The sequence below is a fragment of the Piliocolobus tephrosceles genome, chromosome 1, assembly GCF_002776525.5.
Source record: "Piliocolobus tephrosceles isolate RC106 chromosome 1, ASM277652v3, whole genome shotgun sequence".
NCBI lineage: Eukaryota > Metazoa > Chordata > Mammalia > Primates > Cercopithecidae > Piliocolobus > Piliocolobus tephrosceles.
The window spans coordinates 107,190,869-107,207,992 of NC_045434.1; the positions used below are offsets into that span (position 1 = coordinate 107,190,869).

The following is a 17,124-nucleotide window of genomic DNA, read 5'->3' on the forward strand; positions in this document are numbered from 1 at the left end:
TATAACGTTACTAATCACAAGAGAATAAACACAAACAACAAGAAAGGAAGGAAACATGACAAAGGATGTTACAGAAATCAAAAGGCAGTATGTGCATTTCTTTGTGCCTGAATACAACTAGAAACCACCTGCACTGGACTAGTCAGCTGGAAAGAACAAATCCTCTGCCTTCAATTTCTAAAACCCAGTTGAGATTTACTTTAAGAGTTTCCATAATTTATATAAACTTTGAAGAGGAAAAAAAGTACAAATTAAAAGCTAAAGTCAGTACAATTTAACTGTGAGACTGAATTTACAAATCATCTTGTTCTATCCACTTCACTGAAATACCAAACATAATAAAACAAAAATCTGAAACTAAGTAGCTCCTTTACAAAATGCACCTATTAAAATATAAGTATTTCTTATCATAAAATTAAGCCAACCTGTTGAACAACAAAAGGAAGCAAATTTTCTAAATTTGTTTTCCATTAACAATGTTAATATTGTTCACCTGCTAATTTTAACAATCTATCAAAAAACATAAATATGACTTCTATGTAACTGAAAGTGAAAGAATCTAAATAGAAAATTTGCAGTTTGCACCAACTGTCTAGGAATAGGGGGGTCATAAAAGTAATAATACTGAAGAGAATTCATGAAATACCAAATTTTTAAAAATGTATTCATTTTGGGAGGCTAAGGCAGGCAGATCATGAGGTCAGGAGTTCGAGACTAATCTGACCAACATGGTGAAATGCCATCTCCACTAAAAATACAAAAATGAGCTGGGCATGGTGGCGTGCACTTGTAATCCCAGCTACTCAGGAGGCTGAGGCAGGAGAATCACTTGAACCCGGGAGGCGGAGGTTGTAGTGAGCCGAGATCACGCCACTGCATTCCAGCCTGCGTGACAGAGCGAGACCGGTCTCAAAAAAAAAAAAAAAGTATTCGTAACTAGATACTCTATAAAATTTTGCATTTAGCAGAGATGACATTATTGCTAACTTTTTACCCAAAAAACATAATAAAAGATTACTTATGATTTCAGATCTTCACACTGCGCACTGAAAAAAGCACAAGTTCTAGGACATTTTTCAGAATGTTTTAATATTAAATGATTATAATCTTTATCCATAAGGACAAATTTAGTTCACTCAAAGGGAAAGGACAACTCAGAATTCTTTTACTGGTCTTCCCCACAGCAAGGGTGTGATGTACAAAAAGTCAGTATCAGACCACCAGGACTCTTACAATGTGGCTGAGACTCATTCTGACCTCAACTAACACAAGGTGAGAAGAAAATACAGAATCACAGAATCTTGGCCTAGAAAAACCAACCGACTCTTATTTATATTCTACTCTGAAATTCAGCTAAAATAGCAATTTCTAGACAGAGGATAAAGATACTATGTTCCATTAAACCTGCCTTTGCAAGTGGGGGGGCAAGTCTCTTCCTAGGTGGAGAGCTTTCAAACAACAACAAAAACAGAATTAACACCTGTGGAAAACTTACTGTATATCAGAATCTATGAGGCAAATTACAGATATTTTTAATCCAATGTGAATAGCAACCCAATAAATTAAAACGCTATTTTTGACACATTTGCAGTCAACAAGCATATGAAAAACTGTTCAACATCACTAATCATTAGAGAAATGCAAATCAAAACTAAAATGAGATACCATCTCACACCAGTCAGAATGAATATTACTAAGAAGTCAAAAAATAACAGATGCTGGCAAGATTGTGAAGAAAAGGGAACAATTGTACTGCTGGTGGGAGTATAAATTAGTTCACCCATTGTGAAAAGCAGTGTGGCAATTCCTCAAAGAATTTAAAACAGAATTACCATTCGATCCAGCAATCCCATCACTGGGTATGTATCCAAAGGAATATAAATCATTCTACCATAAAGACACAAGCACATGTTCACTGCAGCACTATTCACAATAGCAAAGACATGAAATTCAACCTAAATGCCCATTAATGGTAGACTAAAGAAAATGTGGTACATATACACCATGGAATACTATGCAACCACAAAAAAGAACGAGATCATGTCCTTTGCAGCAACAGGCAACACGGATGAAGCTGGAGGGCCACTATCTTAAACAAACACAGGAACAGAAAACCAAGTACTGCCTGTTCTCACTTATAAGTGGGAGCTAAAGAACAAGAACACATGGACACAAAGAGGTCAACCACAGACACTGGGGCCTACTTCAGGGTGGAGGGTGGGAGAAGGGAGAGGATCAGAAAAAATACCTGTCAGGCACTATGCTTATTACCTCGATGACAAAATAATCTGTACACCGAACCCCTGTGACATATAGTTTACCTATGTAACAAACATGCACATGTACCCCTGAACCTAAAAGTTTTGTTTTTTTTACAAAAAGCTATTTATTTATTTATTTATTGTGTTTTTTTTTTTTTGTTTTTTTTTTTGAGACAGGTTCTCGCCACTGTCATTGAGGCTGAAATGCAGTGGTGTGATCACACCTCACTGTAACCTCAAACTCCTGGGCTCAAGCAATCCTCTGCTTCAGCCATCCAAGTAGCTAGGACTACAGGCACACACCAGGACGCTTAGCTAATTTCTACAGGCACATGCCGCATTTGGCTAATTTTTTTTTTTTTTTTTTTCCAAAGATGAGGTCTTACTATGTTACCCAGGCTGGTGTCAAACTCCTGCTCTAAAGTAATTCTCCTGCCTTGGCCTCCCGCAATACTGAGATTACAGGCGTGAGCCACCGTACCTGGCATAAAAAGCTATTTTTGACTTCCCGCAAATGCTGCACCTCTTGACTCCAGCAATGAATGAAGTCTTTATATTTCAAACCTGACTTTCCAAGGACTCAGTCATCTCAATATAATGACAAAATTTGCCCAGTGCATTAATACCAAATTAGCAATGACAGGCAAAAGGCCATTGGTACTTGTACTTATTGCTAAAAGATAATTGCTAGAATCCAAGGCTTTCAAAAACAGATTAACAACTTTCCCACTCCCTGGCATGGTCACATCCATTTAACATCTCTTTGCTGGGTGCTCCACACTATAAGCACTATAGGTAGATAATCTTATTAAAAGCATCCAAATATTATAACCCTGAATGGAACAGTTGGATATGACAACCAAGGTAATCATCTTCCATTGATTTGTCCTTATCCCTCAGTAACTTTTTTCCTGACACACCAGTAATAAATTCCTGTTGCTTTTGCTCAATGTCATCTTTGCCTCCTTCATACAATTTAAAGGTTGGTTAGCCAAATGACCTAAAAACTGTACTATATATTGATTTCTTGTTCTAGCACTTATCCTCAGATGTACACAGGTGTACATATTGTCGATCACATACTCTGATACATATTTTTACAGATGATAAGAGTACATCTTCTGTAAAACCAAAGTGAGACAAGTTTGGGAAGAAAATTCTTTCCAACAAACACCTAACTCTCTCTCTACTTTCCTAAGTTTTCTCCACCCCTACTGCACAATTCCATACTTGAACAGCTTAACTGGTTTCCTCCAAACTGTACTTTCAACTTCCCCCCTTTATTTGAGATTCTGTCACCCAGACTGGAGTGCAGTACATGATCATGGTTCGTTCACTGCAGCCTTGACCTCCAGGGCTCAATCCATTCTCCTACCTCAGCCTCCAGAGTAACTGGGACTACCAGCACATGCCACCATGCCCCGCTAATTTTTTTGTATTTTTTGTAGAGATGGGGTTTCACCATGTTGCTCAGGCTGGTCTCAAACTCCTAGGCTCAAGTGGTCCACCTACCCCAGCATCCAAAAGTGCTGGGATTACAGGTGTGAGCCACGATGCTATCCTCAAGCCCCTTTTCTAAGCTCCCCTCTCCCAATTCATTATTCACCTTTCAACTGAAGCTTTAAAAATGCACATCTAAAAAAAAAAAAAAAAAAAAAAAAAGGAAGAAAAAAACAAGGGTATCTGTCCCCCACTTAAAAACTTAACGAAAAAGACCAAAAACTTCCTAATTTGGATTACCAGGCCTTGCAAGATCTGGACCATGATTACTTGCATAGCCTTGCTTCATCTGCACTTTTCCCCAGGCACTTTCTCTTCCAATACTACCAAGTCTCTCTGGGTTCCCACAGTACACCTTGCCTTCTCTGGCCCTAGTTCCTTCAACATGTTTCCTCTCAACTTCATTTTCCCCCTTAGACTTTTCTTTTCCTAACTTTCACTTACCCTTCTAGTCTGTACTTAAAGCTCACTTCTTCAATGTGGCAGAGGCTGTTGCTTTGTATCAAAATCAATAGTTCACTTAGATTTATTTGGAATGACTATGGCAACAGAACAAAAGAAAAGTGCTTGGCCAGGCGTGGTAGTTCACGCCTGTAATCCCAACACTTTGGGAGGCTGAGGCGGGCGGATCATGAGGTCAGGAGATCAAGACCATCCTGGCTAACACGGTGAAATCCCGTCTCTACTAAAAATACAAAAAATTAGCCAGGCGTGGTGGCAGGCGCCTGTAGTCCCAGCTACTTGGGAGGATGAGGCAGGAGAAAGGCGTGAACCCGGGAGGCGGAGCTTGCAGTGAGCCAAGATCATGCTACTGCACTCCAGCCTGGGCGACAGAGCGAGACACTGTCCCCCCCCCCCAAAAAAAGTGCTTCGTATTTAGTAAAAAGGTACTACATTTTAGTACCTGCACATGATGTTCTATAGGTCTACAAAGTTTAGAATTAAGAAAACTATACTGTGAGGAGCTTCCACGATAAGAAAAAGTTAAAATTAACAAAACAGAGACCAATATGAAACATAAACAATATGCCAGCAAAAGCTGAAGAAAAATGGGACTTAAGTAAGGCAATAGCAGTTTGGAGAATGGAAGATGGAGGAGGCTCTTTCAGAAGAATGAGATGACTTTTGCCATGCTAGTATGCCAAAGGATGTGGAAAAATAAAAAGCTGTGTTGATTAAGGAGATATATTTAACTGGAGCAGAAGACACTGGCAAAAAAGTACTGGAACTCTTACAGATAAAAGGGACCTTAAAAGATGCTAAAACCCCCTAATTCCAAGATGAGAAAATGGCAATCCAGGCCAGGCATAGTGGCTCACGCCTGTAATCCCAGCACTTTGGGAGGCCGAGGCAGGTGGATCACTTGAGGTCAGGAGTTCGAGACCAGCCTGGCCAATATGGCAAAACCCATCTCTACTAAAAATACAAATATTAGCCAGGCATGGTGGTGTGTGCCTGTAGTGCCTGTAGTCCTAGCTACTCAGGAGGCAGAAGTATGAGAATCACTTGAACCCACCGCGGCACTCCAGCCTGAACCCACCATGGTACTCTAGCCTGGGTGACAAAATAAGACCCTGTCTCAAATTTAAAAAAAAAAAAAAAGCAGATCCAAAAAGGCCAAACGAGTTTTACCCAGAGCTAATGAGTAGCAATGCTGGCAAGGAATTCAGGTCTTCTAATTCCTTTTCCTTAAGCACTCTGGGAAAGCACTGTACCAGGTACCCTTAAAGAATCTAAAAGAAATGTCAGTTTCCTTACCTTCAAAGAACTTAAAATGTTGCTGAAATGATAAAACACATGAAAAAGAAAGAAAAATGTGAAAACAGGATATAAATTTCTGAAGTGCCAAATTATGCACTACAGGAATATATTAGGCATTTAGGAGCTGGGTTCCAACAACTAAAAGGAAGATCAGGAACAAAAACAAAAGGAACCAAGAGACAAACCAGTGATTGTTGAAGTGGTACTCAAAGGAAAATAATCTTGATGACTTGTGTTCAGAATGGCACAAAGGGAGAGGAAGGGAAGAAAACGGGAGGAATAATAGTAAACTTTTTTAAAAAGACCTAAAAAATACAGACTGCTGTTATACCTCATGCAGGTGGCAGATCAAACAGCTCATGTTTGCAAAATTACTTCAAATTTCAAGACCAGTTACAATATATAACAAGCTGCACAAGTTCCAAGTGTAAGAACTTCACAAGGCCGGTATGACTCACTGATTTGTACCAACAAATCATTGATGGAGCTGTGCTTATAAAAACAAAAGCACAGAATGAAAGAAGTCTATTTTCCAAAGAATTATGAACTTTGAGATTATCTTTTTCTTTTAGAAGGAAGTTCTGGTTTGGTTTGAAGTCTCAAGTTACCAACGAACTTGCTCTAAAATCCACAGAATTACAGTGTCGAGAGATAGGACAGACTATTCATGAAGGTATCACCAGCAAAAGTTCTACTTGCCAACCAGAGTCAGTTATTTATAAGATCTCATTCACCATTTTATTCTAAGATGCTTTACTGGCTTGGCTGCCTCCAGTTCCAACCACAAGTACTTTACTAAAATATCCTTCAAGCCAGGAACAGTATCTTAAAGTCAATGACACCCTTCATCATACCAGCATTATAACACAGAACCCTGAGATCATTGCATGTAAAGATCCAAAATCACCAGATGAATAATGAAAATTAAGTCAAATGATTTGTTAGATTTTAAACTGTTTTATAGAAAGCTTTAGGCTTCTATATTTAAAAACCTAGTAATGGTTTGCATTCTCCATAATCTTACAAAAAACCAAACAAAAAAAAAAAAAACCAAAACCCTACAGACCAGAAATCAAAAATAGCTTTACACAAACAAAAGGAAAATTGTAGGTTTGCTGAGGGCATCAGCCACTTAATTTAACCCCATTTCATCAGGAGCAGGAAGCCACACTGCTGTTTTCACCAGTTACTAAGAAACAAGATAAAGGACAGATTGGGACAGAGAGTCTATCGCTGAAAGTATTATTTTGATGCAATTACTGAGAATTCCCAAAGTGTCACTAATAGACAAGAAAGAGCATCCAGGACTGCCTCTAAATGAGTCTACCTACAACAGAATCAGTGGTTAAGTAAAGACAAGACTTACTGGAGCTTGGGGGTTTTTTCCCCCTCTTCCCTACCCCCATCCTCCCATCCTCAACCCCCCTCCCCAAGCAGGAAAGAAAGCTCCCCCAGCATAAACACAGGCCATTGCTCAGGGCTCGTCACCACAACAAACTGGAGGTTAGACCGACGCTCCTGGAGACGGAACTCCAGGTCTTGGTTGCTAGGCACAAAAAGGGGACTCTTCCCCACAGACCTGTGAACAGTGTGGGTCTTACCAGAATTTTGGTTGTTTCTCCACCTTTCCTTTTTTGTTTTTTTAACGAAAGCTTTGAAAGAGGTGACAGCAAAAGTTTCCCTTTGGGCCAGACCTCTAGATCTGCCTTACACAGATATACATTAGGTGGGCTGGTCTCACGTAGTGTCCACCGTCATTACAAATTACAAGCCTAACGACTACAGAACATCAGCGAAGACGACAGAAAAGCTCCCACACCCACCCCACTGTTGTCCGCTCCAGGCACGGCTTCCTGGTCCCACACAGCACAAATAACCCAAAATCATGGTGATAAGCCGAGCTGTGAAATACACACGCACAAGCCACACACTGGGAACCTGCCACGACAGCCGGGGAAAAACCGGCCGAGTGAGGAAACGCAAGGCGGTCCCGTCACTTAAGGACAACACGCCCAGGCGAGAAGTGGCAGGAGGCAGGGGGAGTTGCCCCGAAAAACAGCCCGGAGCCTGCCCACCTTCCTGGGAACGCAATCCCCTCAGCGGCCGCGAGCGGCCGGGCCGCAGGACGCGGCGCCCGGTCCCGGGCAGGGGCCCTCTGAGGAAGGCGCCCCCCGCAGGCTGGGCGCCCCAAGAGAGCCGGCGGCCGGCCCCGCCTCGGGGAGCTGAGGGGAAGTCCCTCCCCGCCGAGGCCCCCTCCTGCCGGTCCCCACTCACCGCCGGTGTGTCTGGTTCTCAGCCGCGAGCTGGGGCTGCCGTGAGGAGGCGGCGGAGACGAGATCTGGGGCCCCGCAGCCGGGTCATCATACCCCCCGCGCGAGCCGGCCCGGGCCCCGGCCCCCGCCCCCCGGAGCCGTCCCCGCGCCCGTCCCGCAGGGGGAGCCTCCTCAGCCTCCCACCCGCTCCACCACCCAGCCCCTTCCCGCCGCCGCCGCCGCCGCCTCAGCCCCGCGCGCTCCCGCCTCGGCTTCCTGCTGCCGTCCGGGGCTACCGCTGGGCCCCTTGCTCCGCAGCCGCCGTTGTCGCCAGACCCGACGAGCGGAACGCAGAGCGGCAACCCCTCCACCCGGACGGCCCCGCCTCGCCGGAACTATTCACCCGCCCCGCGCCATGACACCTACTGAGGCGGAAGTGCAGATGAATGGACTCTCTAGGACGACCGCATAGTACTGATCGCAGTGGGAGTGGGTGGGCCTCGAGTGGGTAGGCCTCCGTGGGGAGCCAGCGTGGATCGAGTGCGGGGGCTGGACTTCCCGCCCCCTCCGCACCGTAGACTCCGCGGTGATTTAAAGGTGCCTGGCAGTGGTAGGGGATCCAACTGTAAAATGTCATCCCAGCTAGTGTGACATCACCACAGTCTAGTGTGACACCCCCAGAGCCTGGGCAGTGTACAGGAAGACAGTGCCTAGCAGAGGAGCTCCACTGCTGGTGAAGGATTACCTCAGGTTAGGCTTTAATGTTTCGTTGCCGTCTAGAGACGTTCTAGCAATGTGACATCTGTGTACCCTATCTGGAAGTCTCCCTGTACGTCAAGAGCCCCTAAGGGGAGTCTCCCATTGCCGCCTTGGGAACCTGTGTTCACATTAGCAAGAGAGAGAATAGCTGTAATCTGAATTCAAATGCTCAAAACATGCAGTGAGCTAATGCTAGCATAATTTTCTTGCCTCTACCAGAAGGAAGTAAGGCTGGGTATTTAGGAAACAGAACGCGTTGGCACAACATTCAGAGAAAAAGGACACTGAAAATTAGGTTATCCTAATGGAAAAGCAGTTGCGATCTCCCAAAATCAAGAGATTCTGTAGGACTTCCGATATATCTCCTGCTGTGTAAAATATTCAGATTCCTGAAGTGGGGGACAATTTGTTTTTTTGTTTGTTTGTTTGTTTTTGTTTTTTTTTTTTTTGAGACGGAGTCTGGCTCTCTCGCCCAGGCTGGAGTGCGGTGGCCGGATCTCAGCTCACTGCAAGCTCCTCCTCCCAGGTTTACGCCATTCTCCTGCCTCCGCCTCCCAAGTAGCTTGGACTACAGACGCCGGCCTCGTCGCCCGGCTAGTTTTTTGTATTCTTTAGTAGAGACGGGGTTTCACCGTATTAGCCAGGGTGGTCTCGATCTCCTGACCTTGTGATCCGCCCGTCTCGGCCTCCCAAAGTGCTGGGATTACAGGCTTGAGCCACCGCGCCCGGCCAAGTGGGGGACATTTTTAGGGCAACTGTAATCGCTTCATTTTTTCCATCCCACAAGTGCTGGAGGCAGCAGTGATCTGAGCCCCAGAAAGTGACTGTCGGGCACCATCGGTATTTGCATATACTCTCTGAGGAGAAGGGCAGATGTGGCTAAGACAAAATTCTACTATCAAGTTTTGTTTCTCAGATCTCACTCATTAACATCTTTGATTTCCTTGGATCCTCATAACACACACACACAAAAAAAAAACTATAATTTTTGTAAAATGTGCTGAAGTACCTTTTAAGGGAAGTCATTTGACTTTCTCTCTGGCTTAACACGGGGGGCAGTTCCATTTTATCCCGAACAGGGAAGTTTATTTCCCTAGAGAAGTAGGGTTACCAAAAATGTTCGATCCCACAAGGCAGTTTTGTTTGCATATTTTCACAGAAACTTCCTTCTACTACTTAAAGAACTTAAAGTCCTCACATTGGGCCGACCTGGGAAATATGAAGACAAAAAGAGTGGGTAAACATGCCTGCTTGATGGGCCAGAAAAAAGGCAGAAACCTGTGGTCTAGGTATAACAGATCCTGCTCAAAATGTAAGCTTCAAACACACTGTTTGTCATGCCTTCGTTCAACCTAACTCTCTGACATGTTCCTAAACTCCTGCTCTCTCAAGTTATGTCCCTTTCCTCTTTTCAAATATCTCTCAGAATTCACCTCTCAGGAACCTTTGCTGATTGACTCTTATTTTATTTGAATTCTACATCATCATCCGATTACTTAAATTAACCTGTACCTTCTTTATTTACACTTGTTAACCTCTATTTTCATTGCTTTTAGGTCCTCAGTCTTTCTCACTATACGGGGAGCTTCTTAAAGTCTGTATTTTCTTCTCTTAGTATCATTCACTCATTCATCCAGCAAACTGCTTGCGTGCCTGCTCTGTGCTATACACTCTTCTAGACACTGGGTCAGGTATGCATGAGACAGGTGAATAAGGCATGGTCTTTTCCCTCAGGGACCTTACAGTCTATTGAGGCAAAAACGTGTGCAGACATGTATAAGATAAGCGAGAGAGTCGAAGAAGAACATCAGAAGTGATATTTGAGCATAGTAAGGTCAAAGAAGTTTCAAAGTTTCATCATTTGTCCATTCAGTAACTATTTACAGAGCATCTTCCGGTGCCAGGCACTATATAAGAAATTAAGGGGCTGGGTGTTGTGGCTCATGCCTGTAATCCCAGCACTTTGGGAGGCCGAAGCGGGTAGATCACATGAGGTCAGGAGTTTGAGACCAGCCTGGCCAACATGGTGAAACCCCGTCTCTATTAAAAATGCAAACATTAGCTAGGTGTAGTGGTGCATGCCTGTAATCCCAGCTACCCAGGAGGCTAAGGTAGGACAATCACTGGAACCCAGGAGGTGGAGGCTGCTGTGAGTCGAGATTGCACCATTGCACTGCAGCCTGGGCGACAGAGTGAGACTCTGTCTCAAAAAAAAAAAAAAGAAAAGGAAAGAAAAGAAAAGAAAAAAGAAATTAAGGAGACACAGAAGAAAAGGCATGGTCTGTGCCCTGAAGGAGCTTACAGTTAAGCAGAGAAGTGGCAGGATATAAAAGTAATAAGGTAAATTGAGTCAGATTTTGAAAAGCAATGTAGAGCTGTTAGAAGTTTACTCACACAGGTGGCCAGGCACAGTGGCTCATGCCTGTAATCCCAGCACTTTGGGAAGCCAAGGTGGCAGATCACTGGAGGTCAGGAGTTCGAGACCAGCCTGGCCAACATGGTGAAACCCCGTCTCTACTACAAATACAAAAATTAGCCGGATGTGGTGGCATATGCTTGTAATCCCAGCTATTCAGAAGGCTGAGGCAGGAGAATCTCTTGAACCCAGGAGGCAAAGGTTGCAGTGAGCCAAGATCATGCCATTGCACTTTAACCTGGGCAAACACAGCAAGACTCCGTCTCAAAAAAGAAGTTTATTCAGACGGGTAATGTGAGAGAGAACTAGTGTTGGTGAAGGAAGATAGCTGGCTGGAGTGGGTAAAGACTGGAGAAAGGGATCCTAATCAGAAAACTATGATGAGGGTTTGAGTAAACAGGAAAGAGGGCGAGAAAGGGGCAGATATATGAAATATATCCTCCTTAACAAAGACAGAGCAGCTGGAGAGGGAGATGGAGCAGTTAGCAAATGGAAGCATTCAAGTCTCATTCAGGGTCTGACATCCTTCTAGGACCTAGAGCCTAGATTCAGTGTTGCAGGCAAGAAGTCACTTGCCCAAGAGCAGCAGTGCTTAAGACCAAATAGGAGAAGCTGACGAGAAGGCTGTGTCTTGAGAGAAACTGAACCCTAAGGCTAGGCAAACTTTTCAAACAAATTATGAATCCTAGGGGCTAGGAAAAAAAGAGAATTTAAATAGAAGTCAACAGGTTGTGAAACTGGGAAAACCAGATTAGAGTGAAGGTCTTCAGTAAAGGATAAAAAGCAGAAAAGTCCCTTGAGCCAACAGTAGGAAAACTTCAATGATTTTTTTAAAAATCCAGACCCCAGGATACTTCTTATTTGGAAATAATGTTAAACATACAGATATGTTGCAAGAGTGACAAAAAGAGGACCCATATACTTGTTACCCAGATTATTAACATCTTGCCCCTTTTGCTTTATCATTTGCAGTTATAGATAGATAGAGTTCTATTACACACATACATGCTTTTTTTTTTTTTTGACAGTCTCACTCTGTCACCCAGGCTGGAGTGCAGTGGCGTGATCTCGGCTCACTGCAACCTCCATCTCCTGGGTTTAAGCAATTCTCCTGTCTCAGCCTCCTGAGTAGCTGGGATTACAGGTGCCCGCTGCCACACCCGGCTAATTTTTTTGTATTTTAGTAGAGACGGGGTTTCGTCGTGTTGCCCAGACTGGTCTCGAACTTGTGAGCTCAGGCAATCCACCCACCTTGGCCTCCCAAAATGCTAGGATTATAGGTGTGAGCCACCACACCCGGCCCACATACATTTTTTTTTTTTTTTCTGAGCAGTTGAAAGTAAATTGCATGCATCATGCTCATTTACCACATAATACTTGAATATCCTAATAAGTACATTCTCTTATATAAACAAAATACAATTATCAACTCCAGGAAATTTAACATTGCTGTAACACTTTACCATCCATGTTCCAAATGTTGTCAGTTGATCCAATAACATCTTTTTTAGCATTTTTTTCTTTTCCAGCACAAGATTCAGTTTAGGATCATATATTACATTTAATTGTCATGTCTCTTTAGTGTTCTTTAATCTGGCACAGTTCCTCAGCTTTTCTTTGTCTTTGATATTTTTGAAGAATACAGGCCTTTTTCTGGTAAAAGGGTAATAAAATGTTCTTCACAGCCGGGCATGGTGGCTCACACCTGTAAGCCCAGCACTTTGGGAGGCTGAGGCGGGTGGATCACGAGGTCAGGAGATCGAGACCATCCTGGCTAACACGGTGAAATCCTGTCTCTACCATAAATACAGAAAGAAATTAGCTGGGCGTGGTGGCGGGAGGCTGAGGAAGGAGAATGGCGTGAACCCGGGGGGGCAGAGCTTGCAGCGAGCTGAGATGGCTCCACTACACCCCACCCTGGCAACAGAGCGAGACTTCGTTTCAAAAAAAAAAAAAAAAAAGTTATTCATTTCAGGATATCCTCATTTTAGGTTTGTTGTTTATGTTTGTCTGATGTTTACTTATAATTAGATTCAGGTTATCCATTTCTGGCCAGAATACTTCATGTATGATATTGTGCCCTCAGGATATTATATCCCAAGGCACATAATGTCTCTTTGTCCTTCACTGGTGATAGTAATTTTGATTACTTTATCAAAGGATATGATTTCTCACAGTGCATTTACTATTTTTTCCTTGTAATTAATAAGCAGTCTGTGGGACACATCTTAGACAATGCAAATATCTGGCTCCTCTTTAAACGTTTTTCTCTAGATTTAGCATGTGTTGTGTTTTGCCTGTACCAATCCTCCCTTGTCTCTTATTTAGTTAGTTGGTTTTTTAGTTATCTGTTAATGATACAGACTTATGGACTACTACTTTTTTCAATGGTTTATAATTCATTACTGTCCTTAATTATTTTGGAACTTGAATTTTCCAGATTTAGTCATGGATACCCTTTCAAGTTGGCTCCTGTGTCTTTTTTAGCATGTCTCCAAAATAGGATGCTCCAGATTCATCTTGTACTTTCCATGCCCCAGCCCCAGAATCAGCAATTTCTCTGAGGAGTCCTGGATTGCTGGTTTTTGTTGTTGTTGTTGTTGTTTATGTGAGACGGAGTCTCGCTCTGTCGCCCAGGCTGGAGTGCAATGGCCAGATCTCAGCTCACTGCAAGCTCCGCCTCCCGGGTTTATGCCATTCTCCTGCCTCAGCCTCCTGAGTAGCTGGGACTACAGGCGCCCGCCACCTTGCCTGGCTAGAATTTTGTATTTTTTAGTAGAGACGGGGTTTCACCGTGTTAGCCAGGATGGTCTCCATCTCCTGACCTCGTGATCCGCCCATCTCGGCCTCCCAAAGTGCTGGGATTACAGGCTTGAGCCACCGCGCCCGGCCGGATTGCTGTTTTTTTAATGTGGAACTATATTAGAAAATAAGATCTGAGCCGGGCATGGTGGCTCACGCCTGTAATCCCAGCACTTTGGGAGGCCAAGGTGGGTGGATTGCTAAGTCAGGAGTTCAAGACCAGCCTGGCCAAGATGGTGAAACCCCATCTCTAAATACATCTAAAAATACAAAAACTAGCCAGGCGTGGTCGTGGGCGCCTGTAATCCCAGCTACTTGGGAGGCTCAGGCAGAGAATTGCTTGAACCTGGGAGGCAGAGGTTTCAGTGAGCCGAGATCACGCCACTGCACTCCAGCCTGGGTGACAGAGCGAGACTCCGTCCCCACCCCACAAAAAAGATCTGAGCACTAGGCCCACAATGATTTATTATTGAATGCTTGGATATGAATGTCAGCCCTTCAGTTTCCCTACTCATCCCTTTCCTCAGAGTTGCAAGACTTAGGTATCACCAAGATTTTTCTCTTAAGACTCCTTTTGAGTATCCTTAGCAGAGAAAGCTTGCATAGGGAAATTTGGCAGACACTGTCCATTGCCTATTCAAATGAATAGTTAGGGTTAGCTAACTTCTCTAGGAAACAATCCCCATACCTCAGGGGCTTATGGAAAGGTCACTGCTAGCTGGTCCATAATGGCATGTGCCTGTAGTCCCAGCTTCTCAGGAGGCTGAGGCAGGAGGATTGATTGAACCCAGGAGTTCAAATCCAGCCTGAGCAACATATTGAGACCCCCATCTCTAAGGTAGATAGATTAGATACATAGATAGATGGATGGATGGATAGATAGATAGATAGATAGATAGATAGATAGATAGATAGATAGATAGAGAGATGATAGAGAGATTCTGATCTTCGAGAGAGCGATTTTAGTGGCATAATGGGGGCAGAAGCTGTGTGGTTCCTACACAGGATTACTCATGGTATCAGTGGTGACTGACAAGCTGGGAAGAATGGTTTGGTCCAACTGAATGATAGAATCTATTCCGGTCAATACCCATATTCAGCTCTCAATATCCAAGGAATCTGCTTGGGTCCACATAAGCTACATCTAAGAAATCATGAAATGAATCATTTTGACTACGTTCTCTATCACTTCTCTTCTCACAGGAAAAGTTGTTCTGGCCCCTCATCTGGTTTCATGATGGACAATATCTAGCATGAGAGTGACAGGGATTAGAATAATGGACATTTTGGGGACTGCGTTCTAGCAGAAATGATGGAATAGTGGAACAGAAGTTTGGATGAAGGGGTATCCTATGGGATTAAAGAAGATTTGAATACAAGCTTTCCTAATAAATGAAAGGGGAGGTGAAACTAGAGCATGCCGATGGCTGCACAGCATTGTGAATGCACTAAATGCACTAACTGTCCACTTTAAAATGTTTAGTAATATGTCAATTTTATCTAAATAAAAAAAAAAGGAGCAACATAGTGAGATCTTGTCTCTAAAACAATTTTATTCAGATGTCATGGAGGACAAAACTTTCTTTTTTTAATTAGCCAGGCATGGTGGCACACACCTGTAGTCCCAGCTATTCAGGAGGGTAAGGTGGGAGGATTGCTTGAGCACGGGAAGTTGAGGCAGCAGTGAGCTATGATCTTGTCACTACACTCCAGCCTGGGCAACAAAACAAGACCCTGTCTCAAAAAAAAAAAAAAAAAAGTGGGGTGGCAGGGAGGGAGGTTTTCAGGATTTAGAGACAAGGCACAATTACCCTTAATTTTCAAGGGTCAACCCAGAGACTATTGTGGGGAAAGAACAAATGCCTTGACTCCTTATACAACCCATGTTTATGACTCCTCAGACCCTCCTTCCTCCATAATCATTTCTAATGTCTCCCTTTTCCACACATAATGATCTTACTCTTTCTCACTTTTCTCGTATACCAACTGTTTATTTAGCAAAAGCAAGGAATAGTGCTTTTTCTCCCTTTCCTTGGGTCATCATTTCTCATTATTATGCTTCCTCTGTTCTGTAGTTTCTCACCTTTTTTTTTTTTTAGACGGAGTCTTGCTCTGTCGCCCAGGCTGGAGTGCAGTGGCCAGATCTCAGCTCACTGCAAGCTCCCACTTCCGGGTTTACCCAGTTCTCCTGCCTCAGCCTCTCGGGTAGCTGGGACTATAGGCGCCGCCACCTCATCCGGCTAGTTTTTTTGTATTTTTTAGTAGAGACGGGGTTTCACCGTGTTCGCCAGGATGGTCTCGATCTCCTGACCTCGTGATCTGCCCGTCTTGGCCTCCCAAAGTGCTGGGATTACAGGCTTGAGCCACTGCACCCGGCCACATTTTCTTTTTTAAAAAAATCATCCTCCCCACTCTAAGATTCTCACCTTTTCTTTGACCAACTGTTACACAGCATTTAGCATCCGCATTCCATATGTCTTTCCCTATCATCAATTTCAAGCAACATCTAAAGCCAAAATAAATGGTTTGGGAAGGCACAGAGACCCACATGAAAAGGGCAATGAAGCAGAACAGGAACTTGAAATTTAATAATTGAATATGATTTGTGCTAAGTCATTTTGCACTTCCCACAAACTCAGAAATCAAAAAGCCCCAATGAAGTGTCCCCTGCCCAGCACAATTCCTTACACATGGTTGGTGCTATAACTGTTTTGATGAGTAAATTACTGAGTGCTTATTCACAGTGCTCAAAGCATCAGGATCAGTTAACTATAGAACAGGGGTTAAGAAACTTCAAATGGACCCGGTACAATGGTTCCTACTTGTAATCTCAGCATTTTCAGAGGCTGAGGCAGGAGGATCGCTTGAGTCCAGGAGTTGAAGGACCAGCGTGGGCAACATAGTGAGACCTCATCTCTATGAGAAAAAATTAAAAATTAGCTGGGTGTGGTAGTGTGCACCTGTGGTCCCAGCTACTTGAGAGGGAGGCTGAGGTTGGAGGATTGCTTCAGTACAAGAGATTGAGACTTGTGCCACTGTACTCCAGCCTGAGTGACAGAGCCAGATCCTGTCTCAAAACAAAAAAAAAAAAAAAAAAAAAAAAAGAAGAAGGGAGGGAGGAAGGAAGTCAGGGAGGGAGGGAGACCTCTCATTGGTCACGCCTGTAATTCCAGAACTTCAGGACTGGGAGGCCGAGGCAGGAGGATTGCTTGAGGACAGGAGTTCAAGACCAGCCTAAGCAACATAACAAGACCTCATCTCTATTTTAAAAAGAAGAAACCTCAAAATAACAATGATCATCATTGACTGTGAATTTAATTTTTTTTATTATTACTTTTGTAAACTCACTTTGATGAAACCTGTAAGCAGTCAA

General features: G+C 43.6%; 1 protein-coding gene and 1 long non-coding RNA gene across 9 annotated transcripts in view; one reads left to right on the top strand and one right to left on the bottom strand.

Annotated features, from left to right (window-relative positions):
• The window catches only part of HIPK1 (homeodomain interacting protein kinase 1), a 49,224-nt gene extending 40,683 nt beyond the window's left edge, over nt 1-8,541 (bottom strand). For 4 of the 8 annotated variants that reach the window (XM_023222817.2, XM_023222815.2, XM_023222816.2 and 1 more), the window contains exon 1: nt 8,201-8,541. In XM_023222817.2, the coding sequence (XP_023078585.1) occupies nt 8,201-8,411 (211 nt within the window). In that variant the 5' untranslated portion in view covers nt 8,412-8,541. Of the gene's footprint in view, nt 1-7,123; nt 7,264-7,345; nt 7,483-7,597; nt 7,721-7,796; nt 8,138-8,200 lie in introns of those variants that run through there. The other 4 variants (XM_023222819.3, XM_023222820.2, XM_023222818.2 and 1 more) reach the window with 4 other exon arrangements.
• Nucleotides 7,571-15,271, top strand: LOC111549639. The gene is made up of 3 exons (XR_002733794.2): nt 7,571-8,524; nt 9,693-9,845; nt 14,955-15,271. It is a non-coding gene; the product is annotated as an uncharacterized LOC111549639 (long non-coding RNA).
• The last annotated feature ends 1,853 nt before the right edge of the window (nt 15,272-17,124 follow it).